Below are 21,662 nucleotides of genomic sequence, written 5' to 3' on the forward strand. Positions count from 1 at the left end.
CTGAAAATTTTGCCTTTTAAACCTGTATTGTATTCATCTGCATTTATTTTACATTGCCAATCTGCTTACAAAAAGGTAAAATATTTTTGTGGAATATTTATGCATATATAGATTTCTGCTGCATTTTGTAATACAAAACAGAAGGATGTTCTGGGAGGATAGAGTAGTATTTAAGTATTTTCAAGGTCATTGAATGACAGAGTACTTATGAATGGCATTTTCCTTCTGCCGCATACAACAATGAGCTGCAGAGAGATAGCATAGCCCTATCTGTATCACATTTCATGATATCATTAAATGAATCTCCTTTTTATCACATTTTTTCTCTCTCTGTTGGCAAGAAATATAGTATGCAAGAGTATGATGGGAATGAGGAAGAAAAAGTTATGAATGAAAATTATCTTTGCATGTCAGAAGCAAAAGAACAGTTGTTGAAGTCATCATTCATGTCAGCCTTGAGGTGTTTGCTTTTTCACAGTAGTGAGAGTCATAAAAGACACATTTGAGATCACATTTTAGTCCCTTTGCTTGTCACTGTGAGGATAGCCTCTTTGATGATAGCAGTCACCAGAGCTGGTTTATTCTTTCCTCAGATGGTGGTGGTTAGGTTTTTGCCAGCTTCTGCATTTGGTAACAGAGAAAGTAGAGTGGAGCAAACATGCTCCAGAGTTGAAAATTATATGGGTTAGAGGAATGAAAGAGGACTCCTGTGTCATAACCTGCTTCCTAGGTAGCTCCAAGACTGCAGCAACATACCTCGGTCCTGGGACAGTTAGTATTAATGAGAGCTTCCAGTTTAAAACATCTGGTCAGTAATAATATACCATTCAAGAGAAGCACATAGGAGACCACTTTTGTTGGCATTCAGACTAAGTGGCTTATTTGGAACATAAAATTGAGCAAGTATAGTAAGCAAGTATAGCAAGATAATACAATGCATATGATTTTTAATAGTGAGATCAGTGGTATGTTACAGTACATAATTCTCTGTGCATAGGTAAAACTGATAAGAGACATATAGATTTTATGTATGTTCTGTTTATTACTATTAGTATGCAGAATTATTATAAAATTGAAAAGTGTTGAAATTTTAAATAGCAGTCTCAACTGAGATGCAAGACTCGCTAACATAGATTAATTTGACTCTCTACTTAACTGAGTACAGTATTAGAAATTTTCATTCCTTTGTGCTCTGCAGATATTTCTTTAGCTTAACATTAATAATTCCTGAATTCTTGACATCTGTCTTGGAGCTTTGTAAGAGTACTGATATATTTGTAGTAATGAGTAAAGCGTAATTAATTTTCTTAGGTATTTTGGGTCCATCTGGTTAAGAAAGGCCATCTCTTATTTGTATCTCTAACATGGTACAGTTTTGTAACAACATAAGAAAACTAGTGAATTGCATGATATCTAAGAAAACTAGTGAATTAACATGAAACATCTTAAATCTGTTGCAAAATCTCAAAGAAACAAAAAGATTGTAGCTCTGCAGTGCTTGGCTGACAATAGGAAGAAGGTGCCGTTGTTAAGAGTAAACTGCTGTCATTATTTTCTTAGATCTCAAAGGTATTTTCTGTAAGGTTTTTTTGTGATAGAAGATATTTGGACCAGTTATTAGTTAAGGATAAGTTTTTAGTATAGATCTGAGGTATACCCTGCTCTATTAAAAGCAATCACCAGGAGCTTACCTAGCTTCAAATGGCTGTTCATTGTATCACACTGAAAGCAACTTGCCTACTCAGCCTTTTGAAAAAAAGATCTGAGCTCACTCTGCGAAGTAAGTCAAGCAGAAACCAGCTCCAGCTAAAGCTGTGCACCTGGGCACAGTTCTGCCCTCAGATTGGCAAGCCCCATTTGCCAGTGACTGTGGTGATGCAGAAGTGTGGAGTCAGCCTCAAATCAAACGGGAGGGCTCACAGATCCACCAAATGTCAACGTATTGCAAGAATAGATACCAACGTCTCCCATACCTACCTTTCACAAACAGTAATATGGTCCTCAAAACTATGTGAACTTGCTACACCATTAGCCAACGTATACACGTTCAACCTAACACATTCCAGATGCACCATGGAAACTACTGTGAACTTCATGCATAGAAGATAAAAGTTTGTCTGCTATAAATTCAAGTGAGGCCTACCTCACCATTTTATCAAGATCTCTCCATAACAAAGAACTCATAGATGGAGTTTTGAATGTAGGAGAGCCTTTTCAACTCCAGCTTTGTGTTGCAAATTTCAAATGGGATATTAGCTCACAACATGGATCTCCAATGTAGGAACAGCAGAAAAATGGGCAGGAAAAAATTAAATAGAAGTAATGCTTTCTACTTTATAAGGGAGTGTAAGATAAATATGAGATTGACGGGTAAGGTACAGTTTGATTTATACAATTGAAGAATGAAAGTGGTGTAACTGTAGCAAGCATATAAAACAGGGAATACATAGTCGCATTAGCTAAAATCTAACAACCAGCATGTTCTTTGTAGTCTCCTAATAAATGGAATCCCTGTTCCCCTTAGAAGACCCTGTTGTGTTTTCTGGGTCATCTCCCAGAAAGCATTGTTTTTAGCCTTGATGGGTGTTCAAAAGTAAAAAAAAAAAAAAAAGGGAGAAATGAAACAGCATAAATGATCTTAATAAGGGCCTTAATTGCCTTTCTGCAATGAGATTAACACAGTTATTCCAGTACTAAATATTGTAGTATTCTATATTCACTCAATAAAGTATTACTTAGAAGACTTAATTCTATTGTCTTTATGTGTTTATATTGCCAGTGGAAGTTCAGGTGTATTCTGTGCCCTAGAATTTTAAACTAATGTCTACAAGAAAATAAATTTGATGTATGGAAAGGTTTAACTTCATCAGATTTTATATTTAACAGTGTAATTTGTACTATTAAAATTGCAGCAATTATAGTCACATAAATATTTAACAATGAACCCTCATGCTGCCATACTGAGAACATTAGTCATATGTTAGAAAGCATTTTGAACAATACCTTCTTTTTGTATGGTTGGGGGAGTATCTGGTAGCAGTCCAAATCCCCATTGATTTTACTGTATTATTTTATTGTTTCATAAAAAGTTTTAAATGTGGCCCTTTTCAAGTGGCTGGCTGTTTCTTCAGGCAGTAGACTTTAAAATCATTGCATTAAGAAGTGCACAATAGTTTTATAGCAGAGGAGAAAATGGGGTTCCAAGAACCAAGGTAGTATTCCCCTTTAATTTATGGAATCAGAAACATTGGTTGGAAGGAATATCTAGAGTTTGTCTGGTCCAACCTCCTGCTTAAAGCAGAACTGGTGTCTAGATCAGGTCAGGCATGACTTTGTCTAATTCAGTCTCAACCCCCAAGGTTGGAGATTCGTCACCCTCTTGTCTTGGTGTAACCTGTTTCAGTGCTTCATTTCTCTCCCAGTATATAAGTGTTTCTAATATCTGGTCTGAACATGCCAAGCTGCAGCTCGTGACTGTTGCCCTTGTTATGCTATTTGCCACTGTTGAGAAGAGTCTCACACCATTGTTCCTATCTTCACTGTGAAGCAATGGCAGGTGAGTGTTCAATCACCCCTTGGCATTCTCTTCATCAGACTAAGTAAGCCTCAGCATCTATTATTCATGTGCCCTGTGCTCCTCTTGGTAGCTCTCTGCTGGACCCTGTCTGGTTTCTTTTTGTTCCTGGACACACAATCCCAGATTTGGCCCTACCAGCACTAACTTGAATGTGACAATAAATTTAAATCTGCCAGCTCCAAATACAGTCCAAATAGGCAGTTTGCCATGCTAGTGGCATTGAGCTATGCAGCCTTGTCTGGATCTGTTGACCTGCTGCATACGTCTGTTCCTGTATGAGCTTTTCAGCCTGACCAGAAAGAACATTTCACCCTTGCCCCAAAGACCTACATTTATCTTTGATCTAATTGAGGTTTCTATTGTGCATCTTCTTGGTGCCTGCATGGGTGAACAGCAGTGAATATGGTTAGACAGATGAAATGCAGTCTCTGCTGCTGCAGCTGTTTTTCCTTCGGTTGAATTAGACAACTGGAATTGAGTGTGATCAGTTCTTCTAAGGACTGAGCCAAAGTTCATCAGTATCCATGAGATTCATTTCCATAATTTTGATTGACTAAAGTTAATGCTTCTAAATTTTAGGGTAACAAAAGATTAGCCATCAATGAAAGTTGTTCAATTTATCATCAAATAAATTTCAATGCTTCAGAACACCCACAATCCTATGCACAAAAAAATTTGAAAAAAGTATTTCTAAAAAGCTAGTTCTAAAATAATTATTTATTCAAAAGTAAAATAAAGGTCTAATGAGTACTTGGAGGACACCTGACATTTTAAACGTTAGGTTATTCAAAGGGCATTTGTTTTTGGAATGCATTAAAATTACATGGTTTTAAAGCTCAAGTATTTCCATTTTAGTTTATTGAATTGTGTGAAGAATTGCTTTATTAAGTATGCCTTTGTTTAGCTTAACAAGATCTTCTTACAGGGAATATCAACTGTTTCAAACACTTTCTCTCCCAAGCTTTAAATATAGTGGTACCTAGTAAGTTTTTAATTATCCATTCTTTCTTTCTCCTCTCCTTTTCCCCTTCTGTTCCCTTCTCTCTCCTCCCTTTCCTATTCATTCTTCTCCATTTCCCTTTCCTTTAAGATATACAAGTACCTTTTATGGAAGTTTACTGCATTTTTAAAGATTTGGTACCAACAGTTGGCTTTGGTCATCGTAAAGGTAGTATAGGAAATTTTAAAACTAAAAACTTGGGAGAACCATAAGAAAGGGAGTTTTTTTGGTTTAGTTCCATTCTGTTGCAAAAAAAGATGTCATCCCAATACTCAGTAAAGCTTTGAATATCTGTGTATTTTAATGTGTGTTATTACAGTTGAGGGAAAGAAGCATATCTTCTTAACATGATAAAAAACACACTTTGGCCTTGTTCTCTGCTGCAGAAAATATAATTTTGTAAGCAAGATACTTCTTACTAAAACTAAACAAACACCTAATGTGTTTGTGTACGTTACAGTTAAATGGAATGTAATCAAAATAGCAACATAAGGTATTTATAAATTAACAATACAGAAACAGTTGAATAAAAGCACTGTTGTGTCAAACCTGAAGAAAGAGAAGCTGACTTGTGGAGCCAGGTGTTGGGTTATATAAGAATATAACGAAATTAAAGGAATTAAAATTTGGAAAATTCGCCTACAGCAGTTTTAGTGCTGATGATATGAAAAATCAGGAAAGTTAGGACAAAAAAATTATTATTTTATGGCTAGTCAGTATATCCATTACATGCTCTCACATATTCTCATTGTATATTTAGAAATTCTCATTTTGTACTGTTAGAAGGTTTCTGTATGGAAAGGAAGAATAGCAAGTTGGAATAAATAGTGATACCTCACGTTCTCCTGAAAATTTCGACAATTTTTATTTATAGAAAGTTAGCTTTTGGTAAAAGTGCATCAAAAACATTAGCATTAAAATAACACACGTTTTAATAAGGATCTCTTCTCCTGACCTACCCTACCTTGCACACACATCTCACTAAGGATGTGGAAATGTCTTTAAACCTTTTCCAAGAAAAGGACCAAGTATAAGAACAGGAAGAATAGAGCTTGGTTGTGGTAGGCAGACTTAACTAAATAACAGAAGCAGATTTACTATACTGGAAATTGAAACTGTAAGGGATAGAAAGCAAGGAGAAAACTCTCTTGGGATTTACATTGTATTGGAGTACTGTAAGTCAGGAAAATTGGCCGTATACACTCCTGTCCTTTGGGTTAGGGTATGACATATTATTATGCAACTTCAGTGAGACAGAGAAAACAGCAGCTAAGAAAACTTTGTTAACAAAGAAGTGAGCTACAGATACCTGAAGGAACTACTTCGAATTCACAAGAAATATTTTTATAGTAGTCTAAAAGGATTTTGTCATACATTGAAAGCGATGGAGAAGTACAAAGCATTTTAGACAGCTATAGGGTAAAAGTAAAATTAGCATGGTTTTGATTAGAATGTGTGTTTGAAAGGTAGCTTCCATTTTAATGGTGATAAGAACCAAAATCTACCAAAGCTAGGTCCTAGTTGCACAGGATTGTTGGTAAGAGACTAACCAATACAAGTGGCAGAATTTGTTCATAAAATATTCCACATTATTGTCAAATTGATATAACAAAAATGTGAAGAAGATATGATAATACGGGCTCTTTTATCAATGGGAGTACAAGTATCTTTTATAAGCCTTTAACCTAAAAATATTACATACAATTAATAAGTTTTCATTTTTTATTAGCAATAGTTTGTGTAAATGAATTATTTGATATACAGTTCATGCAAGTGTGTTTCTGTTCTGAATAAGGTTATGGGAACAATCTACTGATACAATGATCCATCTCAGTAAATTGCTTTTGTTCCAGGAATGTGTCTCCTAGGATTTGTTGGAGGTTTTTTTTCTAAACTGTGTGCTATGCTGTGATTTAGATTAAATACAGGTTGAATTAAGTGTGCTTTTTAAATAAATAAACTAGAAAATGAATTTGTAAAGAAAAGCTTTTCATTGTTACATCCTAAGTATGTTAAATGACAAAACCCATTTTATGGATTCATGCTGATTCATTATATTATAAACTCTGTTGTCAATCCACAAATTTGCTCTATTGTAGGGGCTTTGGATTGCACTCTTCCTTGATTTTCATTAATTTATAGCACTGTACATTTTGTAACTATAATTGTCCCACAGATTACTTAATCTCATTAGTTTTATTTCAATAAAAATAGGTATCAAAGATAAGCCACTGAATGACTTTAGGGTGGTTCAATTTGTATCCTGATCTCAGAATCCTACCCAATTAATATATGGAGAAAAGGAGCTTTACAGGGTAACCATGTTTTGGGGGCTGTACACAAAATATTAAAGCAATTTTTGCCAAGTGCATTTTTATATCAACTACTGAAAAGTATTTTATAAGGAAATTATTCACGTTAGTGAACATTATAGTATATTAATTATCTCTGATCTACCACACTATGTATCTTTATTCACAGGTAACTGTTTATATTCACAGTTACTTTAGCCACTACAACTTTTATTTCAAAATAATGCAGTAATTATACATTATAGTGCAAAGAATTATGGAAATGCCTGACAGAGACATTCTCTCTGATTTTTAAAATGATTACATTTGTTTCTGTGTATGCATTTTAGGGAATGACTTAAGGCTTGATATTGTCTCCATATATATTAATGGGAGTCATGCTAATGATTTCAATGGCAGAACGATTACCATTATTTTTTCCATATAATTATTTTTTTCATATAATGTACAACTTGAAATATTTTCATTATTAAAGTTAATTTATTCATGTTAGTTGAGTTCTGACAGTTATAGCCAGATGCTTGAATCAGTATTTATGAAATTAATTGTTATGTGGGCAAGGCAGACAGATGGAACTGAGACAGTGTGGCTGTTTCTGCATATGAATAAACATTTTGCCTCTTGTGTAGCAAAATCCTTTTTTAATTTTCTCCTGTATTTCTCGCCCATGGCAATTTTTAACTTCATTTTGTCAACACTTCTGTGAGCTAACTCTGTGAAGCTCGGCTAGGAAAAGAGTTTTTATACTATTCCTCCTACTATGTAAACAGATTAAAGAAAACAGTGTTGCTCATCCCAGGAAGACAGAGGTTTTGGGAGAAGTTCCTCAGATTGCGCAACATCTACAAAAGTCTGAGACGTTTGTACAGAACCTTAATGATATGCTGCCATAGGGGCCTCACTGTTCTCACATGTCCTACTACCATAGGTTCCTCACTGCTCTCTTCCCATGTGTTTTGCTTCTGTCCTGAAAAGAACATGAGTCATCATCACAAAGAGAAACCTGTTTAAGCCTTATAAAAATACTATTCGTCTTTATCTCTGAAAGGAATTCAAGTATTTCCAGGGGACTCAGTTTTTCCTTGAGATTAGTAAAATAATGAGTAAAAGGTGCAGCAAAATGCTGCTAAATCAAAGCACTCCACTTACTAACCTGCACTTTATTCAGTCTGCATTCAGTCTGCATAGTAACAGAGATTCAGACTAGAGGGAAAGAAATAGGAAAAAAAAAAAAATCCTAAAATTTGTAATTCTACTTTGACAGAAACTTCACACTGCTGCCACTATCTTAAATATATGAGTGAAGGTGATATTTCAGCAAGGATATGTCTCAGCTACTTTGTTTCAAAATAAATTTATATCCTACTTTAGTTAGATCTGACATCCTCAAGGGATTGAATTTGGAACTGGAAGAACATTGTTCTATGCAACAGATAGGTCTCAAATGAGAACAATGCATTGATGTGGTATTTCTGTTAATTAACCTCATACAAGATCTACTTTGGGATTAATGTAGTGTAACTGTGCTATTAGTTCCCCTAACCTTCCTTGCTTTGGTGATGGTTTATGTAATATATCACAGTCCTTAGAAGATTTCTGAGGTGGGTTTCCTTTGGTGAAAAGACAGTTTAATATGCCAGACACTTCCTCTCTCACTCTACTGTAATAAGGTAATATAAACAACCTGCCTCTGGACCAGAAAATCGGCTGGGGAATTTTGTTTTGTTTTTACTGACTCGGATTCATGGTACAATTTATTTCACAGCAAATCTTGTGTCAGATGTTGTTTTCCAGTGGCTCATCTTGACAGCAGTTAAAATTCTGCCATAATAAATTAAACTTTTCTAGCTGAAATGCTTATACTCTGTATTTAAAATAGTATGCATTGCTGCCTTTTTGTCTAATATATAATTTTTGTGGGTTTTTTTCTGTACTGTGTTCATTCTTTAATGTTGTAGATTTGCTTGCAAATCAGAAGAATCTGTATAATAAAAATAATTTATTTTTACTGTTTTAATTTTAATGCTAAACTTTAGGATTCTTGCCAAAAAATAGGTTAAACTGAATTTTGCTATTTAGTAAGGTTTAATTCTTTTTGGTTGTTGCATTTCTTTTTAAATTCTGGTCTACAAAATTAAAAAAAAATCTTTCTTGCATCCCCTGTCAAAAAAAGTATTGATAAATTTCTTTTAAACTGTCTATACAGTTTATTAAACCAAAACCAAAACAACTGGTAATTTCTTGTGTCATGATCTCCTTCAGTGGTACAAGACTTGCAGTCTCCCTGTCTATCTTCTTATAAGTGGAAAACACCAAGGTCTGAGCTGTTGTGCATCATGTTAATTGACACCAGCAATACCTGCAGAGTTCACAAAAGAATCTTCTATTTTTTCCTCTTTAGAGTAGTTCTTTGGAGTCTCCTCCTCAATGTAACCAGTCAGTATGTGAATAATCCCAGCAAAATCAATTAGTCTACAAATCTGAATTCTTCAGATAAAGCATGCAGATACTGTGATTAGGAAGATAATATAAAAACAGCAGTAGATAGATTGGACAGGTAGAAAAAACTGAAAAATTTCAAATCATATTCTGAAAGAAATAAAATAATTTCACTTTCCATATATTTGGGACTTGATATATGCCAATGAATACCAATGGCATAATTCACACATACAGTATACAGTGGACCAATTTTTTCACATTCTTATACTGAAAGGCTTATATTTCTTTCAGAAAATGAGTTGAAATTTTACAGCTAATTACTTCGGTGATAATTGAAATCTGTAGTCAAAATATCCATTGTGGCCAGGACTATGAGCTATGGACTCCTGTAAGAAAAGTTTTCATTTGTATATGTAAAGATTAATAAGCTGATTTTATACTTAAATGACAGATACGTACCTTAAAAAAAAAATTAACTAGTTTATAAGGTATCTTCTTTCATTCTCAACATATTTCAAAAATGTAAAACACTCTAGCAAGCAGTAAAAGTTTCACAATTCTTAGATTACTTTTAAGCCCTGCACTTTTGTTACATACTGTGGGACAGTTCCTTAAGCTTACTTAATTATTTTAAATTTTTACAACTGGAATATTTAAAGTATTTTGATCAAGAATGTTTCTTTTTTTCATTTTCCAGGAGGACATAGTTATAATTTTTTCCTATGTCTAAGATATATCCACATCATACAGTCACTGATACCAAGTGGATCCAGTTTTTGAGGACATATTATGCTATCAGATTTAGTTGGGTTAATTACATAAATGTATTTTTAAGAGTCATTTTATCTAGATACATGGTGCTGTGCAGGGTATTCTAAAGGAGATACTGATTCTTTAAATACTGCATATATAAGTAGTTTTATTCATTTAGATAGGCCCCAGGAGTCACTCAAATGTTTATAGAATTGGATCCTTAGATTTTATGTAGTTAACACATTCACGTTTTATTAAGTTTAGACTCATAGTCATGCTTTTATGTTGTTTAAATTTTGAAAACATTTACAGTAACACTAATTTTTAGTGTGCCCTAAGGTTTATTTTCAGTGAAATTATTCAGCCTTGGAAAGTAATCATGGCTGAAAGGCAAGTCAAACACTGCTGCTGCTTGGTTTAGGTTTTAAATTTCATCTTACCGTAACTGAATGTTATATATCATAATCCTTCTCTTCTCCAAATTCTATTATTATTCTCATGATGGCACTTTATTTTTTCATGTCATGGTTATACTTTGTAGTTTGCTATTTTTAAATCTCATGAAATGAGAAAACTAAAATATACTGGAAGACACACAATTCTACTGTTTTGTTTACAAGAAAACAGTTATGTTTCAATGGCAAATTCATGAAAAATGCTTATAATAGAGTGTGAAATGTAGAAGTTCATTAAATCCCTTTAGCTCCGCATGTAATGGGACCTCTGTCTATTTGCTGCAGAAACTAAAGAAATAGAAATTCTAATAAATCTAGACTTGAATAACAAAGAGTGCTAACAGAAATAATTATACCTTCATTAAATATATAACTTGAAAAGCAAGCCTAAAGCAACTGTTAAAATAGTCCTCTATAATGAAAGAAAGTAGGCTCCCTCGAGACTGAGAGAGTACTGGCTCTTTTTCAGGACATTACAATTCTATGTTCTCTTGTAAATTAATACAGCCACTGCTTTTCTGAGCAAGACAAATACTGGTGTGCTTCAAGTAAAGTCCATCCAATTTATGTCCATTCCCCAGTATGAATCTGACATCTGGAGAGCTCATCACAGAGGTGGCAACCAGCAAGCAGACAAATGCTGTAGAGACAATAAAAGGAAGCTTTCTTGTAAAGGAGGGGTAATGGTCCAAGAACTCTGTGTGGATCAAAGTTTCCAAGTGCATATTCAACATTGATATTAGTAATATAAAGTACTATGGTAATGTATAATACTGCATTCCATAAAGGATCCTGGAATCCAACATCCTTTTCCTGGATTTTCTTTCTAGATTTACTGCTGTACATTACAGCAACAATATTCTTAACACTGTACAATATTCTTTTTGGCAAGCTTTTCCCCATGTTTTCTGTTTCTGATGGCATCTCTAGGTAGAATCATAGAGATGGGTTCAGGCTGTGTGAAGGATTGCTGCTAGGATTCAGTCTTGATTTCTGAAAGCATGTCCTAAGTTCAAACCCATTTGCTTGACAAATCACATTTTTACTGATTGTAATTTAATACACATTTCCATACACCTCCTCTTAAATATGTACAAATATGCCTAATTCACTTTCAGATCCTTAGTAGATTACTCAGAATAATTACTTTTGTCATCATAGCCATCTGTCATTTTAGGTTCTGACTACACTGTTGAACTGGCCAAGCATAGCACCAGTAATTCACCACTAATGTGCATGTAGCTGCATCTAGGAGTGTAGACCAAGGATGGTTGATACTGCTCTCCATGAGGGAAAAATAGCAAGTTATGAACTGCATGAAGGTGGCTTGAACGTGCATCAGATGCTCATTGCCAGCTAGGAGCAAGGAAACTTCCAAAATTTTTTGCCAGATTCAGTCTCCTGTGTTCACAATCTGAACACAAAATATCAATCCCCATCAAGGTCCTTAATTGTTGCCTGTGGCTTCTGTAACACTGACATTAAATTCCTTTAGAAGCATAACTTGCTCAGTCACAACAATGATTTTATGCAGATGAAATAAAAAGGGACTATTAGCACTAAACAAGAAAACTAAGTTTGGAAACACTGAACTATTAGAAAATGGGACTCAAGTTGCAAGTGAAGCAAACAAATTGTGAAATTGCCTAACTTTTTTTAAAATTTATTGCTTCATCGAATTTTGTTCCCATATTTTTTCTTTCATTTCCTTTAGCAATGGTTGTTCTCAGCAATTTGGAACCAAATACGACATATGAAATCAGAGTAGCTGCTGTAAATGGAAAAGGGCAAGGAGAATATAGTAAAATCGAGATCTTTCAGACCTTACCTGTCCGTGAGTAATACTTGTGCTATTAAATGTAAATGATTATTAGAATATCTTGTCTGCAGATCAGCTAATAATTTACTGTGGATAGTATGTTTTATATTTATACCCTACATCCCAATGTATAGCATCAGTCTTAACACTGTTCCTAGAAATCATGTTTTGTTCCTCTTATTCCCACCCCACCCCCAAGTAGTATGAATGAAATTAAATTGGAGAATTTATCCCATTATTATATTTCTGATACTGAGACAAATCTTTGTTTTATATTCAAGAGCACAAGCCATGAAAGATATTAGATGAAGGACTTCTTCTCATTTACACTCAGGGTATTATGGACATACAAGAGAAATGAATTGGCTTTTGCTGGAGACATTCCTTCAGCAAACTATGCTGCCACAAGTTTTGCAATTACCAAGCCTCAAACAGAAATCTTAAGCTATTGAAAAATGATAATAAATTCTTTTAACTATGATTACATGCAAATGATAAATGCTGCGAAGACAATTCTATATTGTAATAACCTTTTTAGGCAGGAAATTCAGATTTAAATATTAAGGACTCATGAAAAATATTTTTCTCAAATTATCTTTAAATAGAAACAATAATAAATAAACACAAGGGAGAAGAAAAATAAAGGAACTACAGATGCCACTGTATAGTACTCAAAATACATCAGCAACTATTGCTAGAGTAGTCTCTCATAAATCTGTTGCAACTGAACTGTTTTCTGAGTAGGGCATTACTCAGTATAGTTAAGAGTACTGGCCCTAATGGAGTGAACAATAAAAGTCACATGACTACAAAGAACACAAAATATTTCAGTGTTATTATGTTCTTATTGTTACATTTCTTCTATTCAGAACCAGTAACTTGCCAGCTTTCTAATTTCTTTTTGATTAAAGCATATACATATTCTAAATATATTTAACAACAGATAAAATAATTTGCTATTATTCATATGGAACATTATACCTCATAGAAAAGTGATAGGAACTGACAGAAATTGTATATATGTTATCTGCTGGAAAGCTAGGCAAATTCTGTGTTGAGATCTAAGTCAATTTATCTTTGCTTTAATAAGGAACATAAATATTACAAATATTTCTAAAGGAACTGTATCTTTCTGGGCAAATTTACAGATATTTTGAAAGCACTTCAGTATGACAACACACATTCATTTAGGATCTGATTTAAAACTTTATAATAGGCATTGTGTATAGAAATGATAATTAGTCTGTGAATTTCGATTAGTAGAGTGGCTTAAAGTGGCTATTAACCCTTCAGTTCTACATTTAAGGTTATTTTTATCCTTTCATTACAGAGAAAATCAGTTTTGCTTTTGGTCATATTATTCTTCACATTTATTCTTAATATACTCTGAAAGTATCTAATTTTGCCTTGGCACATTTATCAAAGAGTTAGTTTACCTAATATCTGTATTACAATTCAGATCTTGCACATGGGACTAAAGCTCATGCTTAATGTTAAGAATGCTTTCCTGTAAGATAGTGTTACTCTTAAACTTCAGTGTGAGAAGCATTTAACAGCCTTACTGAATTGATGGCTAAATCATTTCTGAAGTAAATTACATTGGAAAACGTCAAAAGTCAGAAGGTCTCAAAGAACTGAATACTTCTTTCATACTACAGAATTTTGTTTCCTTGGGTGAGATAATTAATCTGCATTAGAACATACTTTAAGCAAAATATTTAACACACTTACGAAGGATGTTCTGTAGTGCTTGGGAGGATTATTTTGATTTTAAAGATATTGATTAATAATATTGTGGAAAAATTTCCAACTGTAATTTATGACTTACCTTATTGCTGAATTATTATTATCAACTGCTTTTTTCCTTGTTTAGGGGAGCCAAGCCCCCCTTCAATTCATGGACAACCAGGAAGTGGCAAGAGTTTTAAACTTAGCATAACTAAACAAGATGATGGAGGAGCCCCCATTTTGGAATATATTGTCAAATACAGAAGTGTAAGTATTTCAGTTAATCAAATTAAGTGGGTTTTGCTTAGGAATATCTGCTTTTAATGTAGAGAAGACTGTTGATATGATTTGAAACGTAACAAAATGGTTTGTATACTACAAAAAGAAAAGAAGATCTAGTATAGTATGTTTTCTTTTGTGACTAGGTTGCTAATGCCAGATGATAAAATAAAAAATTTTTAAAAAATAAGGAAAAGTACCCTGCTTTTCCTAAAGCTATAACTGAAAGTTCATTCTAACAAGAAAACTATGTTCTTTGTTTTGTTACATGGCAAATGAGGAACCTTCATGTTCAGCTCTCAAAAGTGCAGTAAACTAGTAGACATTAAAGTTACATAATTAAGGGTTGTTTGAACAGCAAATTATTAACCTGTTAGAAATGCATTTGTATTGATAGATAGCATCCTAGAGATAGAAAGCAGTGTTCCAGTACTTCATATTATTTTAAAATGAGCTTAATTATCTGATTATGTTTCATATTTTCTGTTTTCCTATTTTCCAAGGCACAGCTTAAAAAAGCTGAATAATTGACAAATTGTTAGGACTTTCATGAGTTTCAGTGTACATATCAGTTCTTTAACAGCCATCATGCAGAATTTATTGGCTTTCTGTCAGCTGGAATCTGGAGCTGGAATTTGGTGTTCTTTCATCAAATCTGGCAAGTTTAGAAAACAGGCTTTTCTGCAAGATGCATTTTATTTTTCTATGAAAAAAAACTGTGTTTCTTTTCCATTATTAAAGTAGCTAAAAATATCCTTCCTTTCCTGATATACTATGTTTAGAAATGATTGGGTTGAAGAAGTAACTATAGAGTTGGCAAAAGCAATTAATTAAATTCAAAAGTGTGCATTTTCAGATAACGTCTTTGTGTTCTTTTATCTGACTAGACCCTGTAAAAAGACATTTTACCAGTGTAATAGCAGATTTACATGTCTATTTCAAGACACTAAAAGAGATTGGGAGTGTAACGTTGGATATTTAGACATGTTAAACAGAAGGTAGCGAGCACAGTATTTAACAGAAATAAGAAATCTTTGAGAAATTAAATGCAGAACCTGTTTTAGTGTTTCTAAAAAGGAAAAGCCAGTTCCTTATTTTGTAATAGTTTTTGTCACGTTTCCTAATGTGACTTTTTTATGATAGTTCTGGTATTATCCACGTGCTAAACCTGGCATGTTAAATGATTTTCCTAAGTATAACCAAAGAAGATTGGTAGCTCCAAATCAATTGAGAAAAATTTGGTCGAGCTTTCAAGAGTCACCTGAGGGTGACTCTTGAAACAGCAGTTATTCTGATGTCACTGATCCCTAAATCTTAATGATCTTTGCAAATGACTTTCAGTCGTGAGTACAGTTGGTATAAAAGAAAAGTAATAGTAGAGAGAGAAGATAGTAAAATACAAGATACAATGCAGGTTTTTTGGGATTGAGCTTCCTAGTTAGATTACAATGCCTCAAAGTATTTATATGGAATTTAATCTATTTCTGTGATTTAAGTAAGCTCAATGATTTTGGATCTATCTTGAATATTTTTGGAAACCTGATTTTGATCAAGTTTTTGATCTAGTGTTTTGACTAAAGTACAATATTACAGTATAAAAGATCACTTTTCATGTGTATTGTTGCAAGATAAATGTACAGTTAAGCAGTAACTGGAAACTTAATAGGTTACTGAAGAAGATAGCTTTTACTTGGACCTCAAATCCATATCTCCTTAGGCTTCCAATTGAAAAAGTGATTAGACTAAATTCAAGGCCTCCCTACAACAAAAGAGCACAATATTTTTCTTGTGTTTTAATCAAAATGAATAGATGCTATTTTAAGTTCTTAGTTATCTGTTGACTTCTCTTCTATCTCCTCAACTGGTTGTATTTAATTAGCTTTCCTATAACTCTTACCAGCCTCATTACTAGTACTTAGACCAATGTATTTGCTTGCATGTTTAAAGAGCATATTAGATAGCAAGCTATACATGAGTGGCTTTTTCTTCTCTGTGTGTCATAACAGATGTCTTATTAAGAGTCAGTTCCTTCATACTTAAGTTTTGTACGGATTTATTTTTTTTTTTTAAACTAGGAGAAGGACAACCTTTGAGATATTATAGCAATATTATAGCCTGGTTTAGGGCAATTGGTAAGTTTTCTTTTTCTGGATATCACATGTTTCATTCTGTCAAATATTGCTTTCCTAACATCAATTTATTCATATTATGGGCAGGACTTGCTAACTATAATCAGCTAATAAGAAGCTTCACATTTTGTTCTGTGTTCCAGAGAATTAGGTACTGTCAATTTTTATGAGTAGCAGGCTCAAATTGATTCATGCTGTTGCACAAAGAAAGTCAAGACAGTCTTACAAAGCTTTACTGATGGAGTTTGAAGCTGGTGGCATACATTGACTTCAAAGTTACCTTAGGAAAGAACCAGGAGGGAGAGAGAGAAAGACAAGGGAAAATTGTTCCCCAGTAGCCAGCTGGGAAATGCAGTGAAGCATCCTGTTCAATGTGGGAGGTGACCGCCCAACGACATTTCTCATAATAGCTGTGTAATTTTAATGGGGACCAACTCAAGCTTCCCTTTGTTTGTTCCTGCTTATGGTGCTGTTAAAGTTGGTTGGGGCACACGTGATGAGGTGCTGGTGTTGCACAATGGATGTTAAGCTTTATGCATGCAAATCATTGGGGAAATGTATACTGAATTTGTAAATGGCTATTATCTGCTGCGTTATTTACCAAGTACTATAGTAATAAACTAAAAGCTAGAGGGGAGGGTTGAAGAGATTGTACAGACTAAGGGGAAAGTGAGGACATAAGGAGGGCCAGGAGGAAGGAGCACTTTGGATACAGGGAAGAGACTGTCACAGCAGCTCAGGGCAGGTGGGTGACCAGGCACAGACCTGCAGGAGAAGGGCAGGCTACAAAGCAGCCTTTGGAAGGTATTACACAGGTCAAGGTTAGCACCAGAAACAGCATGCAAACAATGAGTAATCACTCTACAGGAATAATCACTTATGCATGACTCACATAAGTCACAAGCAAAAGTTTGTGCTTACCAATCAAGTGCATTTTGACCGTGATGGATATTCTGTAGCTGCACGTGATGCAAATGTGAACCTGTGCTTGGTGCACTGTTCCCTGCAAATAGGTATCACTCTATTACCTTGAAGAGATTTGTTCCCAGCCTTCAGTTATGATTTTGGTATCATATCCTGAATTACTTCATAATGCTTAAAAAGCAAGTATTGAAACAGGCTTCTTAATGATTGGAAAAGGGAATTATTTTCCAACAATAAGCTATAAAAAAAAAAAGAGGATGGGGTTGTTTTTGTTTTTCTCTGGCAGGCCAAGTTTCAGTCAAAATTTGGAATTAGAATGAAATAATAAAAAATATCCATCTTTTATGTTTATAAACTTTTAAGTAGAAGCAAGAAAAAATTATTAAAATCTTATTTTGAAAAGCAATAACAGTGTTTAATTTAATTTTTACTTTTACATCCAGAATGATGTTTGGAGGAAATGTTAGAGGAGATATTTGTTTTTGCAGGGCTAAAAGTGATCCACCATGTTGACCTGTGACAGTGTTACTATTAATGCTCTGAATTTTGGCAGTGTGTAATTGATAGGTTATGTGCTTCTTTCTTGTTTGACTATGTTGATGGAGGACTGTGTTCATTTTGTTCCTTTATGATAGATTCTAGAACAAACTTTTGCAAATATGAATCATTTAAAAAGAGATAATTTCTCATTTGCTCTCACTCTGAGATACCTACCATTAAACACTTAAATGTTTTTGCATCAGTAAGTCCCACTTTACCTGCCAGATCCTTGGGCTTTCTGTGCATTTTAACATGATATATGTTATCAGCCATTTTGTTCTTTGTTCAGTATTTGTCCTGTATTTCCCAGACCTACAAAGCACCCTCCTAACGTAACGAATTCTTGTAAAGTCACTGCCTTAAACTATCAGATTGTCTTTGGTGAGGATTTCTTGATTTTTTTTTCCTGCCAACTTTCAAGATAGTGTAGCATCTCCTGCCCTTTTTTTATCAGAGGGACCACCATAATAACAAGTCCATTTAAGCTGAACTTTCAGCACAACAATTTAGAGAGGATGGAGAATAAGGGAAAGGGTTGAAGGGTGTTAATCCCTTTTCCTCACTTTTTATGAGTTCCCAGAGAATATAATCTTGGGTACAATGTAAAATGCCCATTAAAGAGAGAGATGTTATTTTCTAGACTAATAGTCAGGTACCTAAAGAGTAGATTAGCTTTACTTCCCTGTTGTCAGGTGTGCCCTCAGTTTTGAGAAGCAGCCAAGTCATGGTAGACTGGAATTTCACACTGCTTTGTTTACCTTTTTTTTTGTCAGGGTATTTAGGTGCTTGGGTTACTCACAGCTGTCTTAGAAATCTAGCTCTTAGACACTTCTGAGATAAATTTAAAGCCAATATACATGCAATTAAGAAATAATAATTTTTATTCCTTTTTTTTAGAGCCATTAGTCTGTGTGGCATTGGGGCAGGTTTGTTTCAACCAAAGACTTATACTGGGAAGAGGACAGTGTGAATCTAAGGCTTAAGAGTAATGGAAGTGGGCAGTAAGATCCCCATTTACTGGTTAGTCTCACAGCATCAGTGACCTTCTGTAAAGTAGTGTTTTCACATTATATGAAACAAAACAAAATGCAAATAAAGGAAACAGTTTACAGTTTCTGAAAATGTGCATTTGCTGGTGGATATTAATGGTACAACTGCTAATAGGAGATGATTATTGAAGAGATTTATATTAACTCACCCCTCAAATTAAACTGTACTTTGTCATTTAGAAGTTTCTTTCATTTGTTGTAGAATACTGTGTGTATGTGGAGCTTTCTATAAATTTGAAGCAGTATTAATAATAGAGCAGCCTAATAAGGTATAAAGTGTTCTTTTGTAGTTCTGTTTTCTGCTGCTTAGCTACTAATTAAAGGGTCATAGCGTAACAGGAGATTTGTAGGAAGATTTAACTGACAGACTGTTGTGTTCTCATCCCTCTATTTCCATTTCTACACTAATAATAAAATAAATCTGGACACATTCTGAGCTCTACTTAGTAAAAAGTACTTGAAAATGCATGTGAAATAACAGCTATAATGAAGGACATTGCAGATTTTCTCTTTTTTTCTTTAAGATGCCAAAAGCAGACTGTATTCTGGAAGACTTAATCTGTTTATCTTTAGAAGACAATTTGCCTTCCAGATACTGTCTTCTTTTTTTAATCTTCCTCCTAACTTCTGCTTGTCACTCTTCATAAAATGTTTTGCTGTCTTTGAGCTCAGAGCTTGAACTTTTCATTTACCTCAATCCACTCAGCTGGCTTCCCTTTCAACTCAACTTAGGGTGTCACTTCTCTGGCATAGCATACAGGTATCCTGTTACTTTTCAGCTCTCTCATCCTTGACCTGACCAAGCTGTGGAACAACTGCCTTTTCACTTATTCTTTTGTCTGCAGAAGAGCAGCTTCATACAGAAATCTGTATAGTTTTCCTTCCAAATCTTAAGCTCATTCTGTTCATCACATATGAGTCTACAGTTTGTTTTCACAGTATGGTCATATATTTGCAATGCTGTCTTTTCCACCTGCAGGAACCATATTGGCCTGAATCTTTATTTTCCAATTCAGTGTATTTTTATTCCTTCTGTGATTCTGAACCTCTTTGAGATTCCCCAGTGGAATTCACATAATTGTATATGCACACACCAAGATCATGTTATGGATCTTCTGATTTCTCTCATGTTGATATTCTTTGGAATCTAGGTGTATTTTTCTTTCTAACTCCTCCCAAACCTCACCAATGTAAACAGCCATTAAAATATGGTGCTACGTAACTTTGCTATTCCTAATATTAGTAAGAAGTATTTGCATACACATATTGCAGTCAGTATTAACTGCTTTTATTTTAGCAGTGCTATACAAAAGTATATTTTGTAAAAGTAATTTGATATAGTGGTAATACAAGTGGATTCACTCAGTGGAATGTAAATATAGGTGAATTCATTCAGTGGAATGTCAGATGATTGTAACAGAAATTATCCACAAGCATATGGGAAAATATCTTTGTCAGAAAATACCAGTTTCACTTTATGATGAGTAAACTATTTTTACTCCAGTGTATTTAGTTTTCTTCATGATTGGTAATGTGGCTACCATTCTGATGTTTTCCACTGGTCTACTGCTGCACCAAGTAGGCCTTTTCACCTTTCTGCAAATGTTTCTGAAAAGATGTTTTACTGTATTTTAATCATTCCCAGGACTATCATGTGTCAGTACCAATGCCAGTACAGAAGAGGCAAGAAAGAGTTTAAGAAAAGGTGAAGTCAGTATGGAAAAGCCATCCCACTCAGCACTGACAACAAATAAGTTATTGCAGCAGTGCACATAAGGGAGTTTAGTCTGTCACTCTATTTTCTGAAGACTGGGGACAAAAAAAAAAAAAAAAACAGGCATAAGAAGCATGACTGGGCCCTGAACTGTCTAATTTAGATGCTATTTTCTTTGACACTTGTGTCAGTCAAGAGCAAGATGCCTCAGTAAAGAGCCTAAATATAAGCTGCTGAGAATAGTAGTCTGCAGCAAAAAGTTTTACTTCCCTGTATTTGAAGGGGTTTTTTTCCCAGAGAGTTTATATCCACTAATTGGGTCTGTGTTGCTAAATGGGTTGGATGGCCAGGATTTGGCTCTCAGTCATAGTTTTTGCTACTTTATTGTACCTCAGTGTTTAGGAGTGCATGGATTCTTACTGACTGTTATTGATAGTCCTCTGAACAAGATCGCTTTTGTGTTTGAGAGTATGTATTGCTTTATCCTTTTACCTATTAGTTATTTCGTAATTCTCATGTGTACAAAGAATAATTAAATATATTCTGCACTGAAAGGAGCGATTGCAAAGGTAAGCACTCCAAATTTCTGAAAAGCCAGAATTAAGATTGCAACTGAAGTCCTCATTTGTTCCATTTGTATAGGTGTCTTAGATAATTATCTGAATTATAAGAACCCTTTTTTTTCTGTAGAACACCATCTTAATGATTTGAGAACCCTTTATTTCTGTAGAACGCCATCTTAATGATTTACATGTATCCTCTCACCAGTGTAGACATAGGACTGTATACTTTCTCAACGAAGTTTATATTGATGCATACAACCTGGTTTGCAAAATGTTACTATAGTACCACATATTGCTACAGTTAGTGTATATTTTTGTTATATAGCTAATGTACAAGTTAAGCACAGCTTGCATTCATGAACAATTCAAGTTTGGGTT

At 34.2% G+C, this 21,662-nt stretch overlaps 1 protein-coding gene across 2 annotated transcripts in view; it reads left to right on the plus strand.

Moving 5' to 3' along the window:
* NCAM2 (neural cell adhesion molecule 2) overlaps positions 1-21,662 on the plus strand; it is a 322,753-nt gene that overhangs the window by 257,730 nt on the left and 43,361 nt on the right. Inside the window, exons 13-14 of one of the 2 annotated variants that reach the window (XM_074813831.1) lie at positions 12,254-12,373; positions 14,232-14,353. In XM_074813831.1, the coding sequence (XP_074669932.1) occupies positions 12,254-12,373; positions 14,232-14,353 (242 nt within the window). The remainder of the gene's footprint in view (positions 1-12,253; positions 12,374-14,231; positions 14,354-21,662) is intronic. The other variant, XM_074813842.1, reaches the window with a different exon arrangement.

The sequence above is a fragment of the Strix aluco genome, chromosome 2, assembly GCF_031877795.1.
Source record: "Strix aluco isolate bStrAlu1 chromosome 2, bStrAlu1.hap1, whole genome shotgun sequence".
In the NCBI taxonomy this organism is placed as follows: Eukaryota; Metazoa; Chordata; class Aves; order Strigiformes; family Strigidae; genus Strix; species Strix aluco.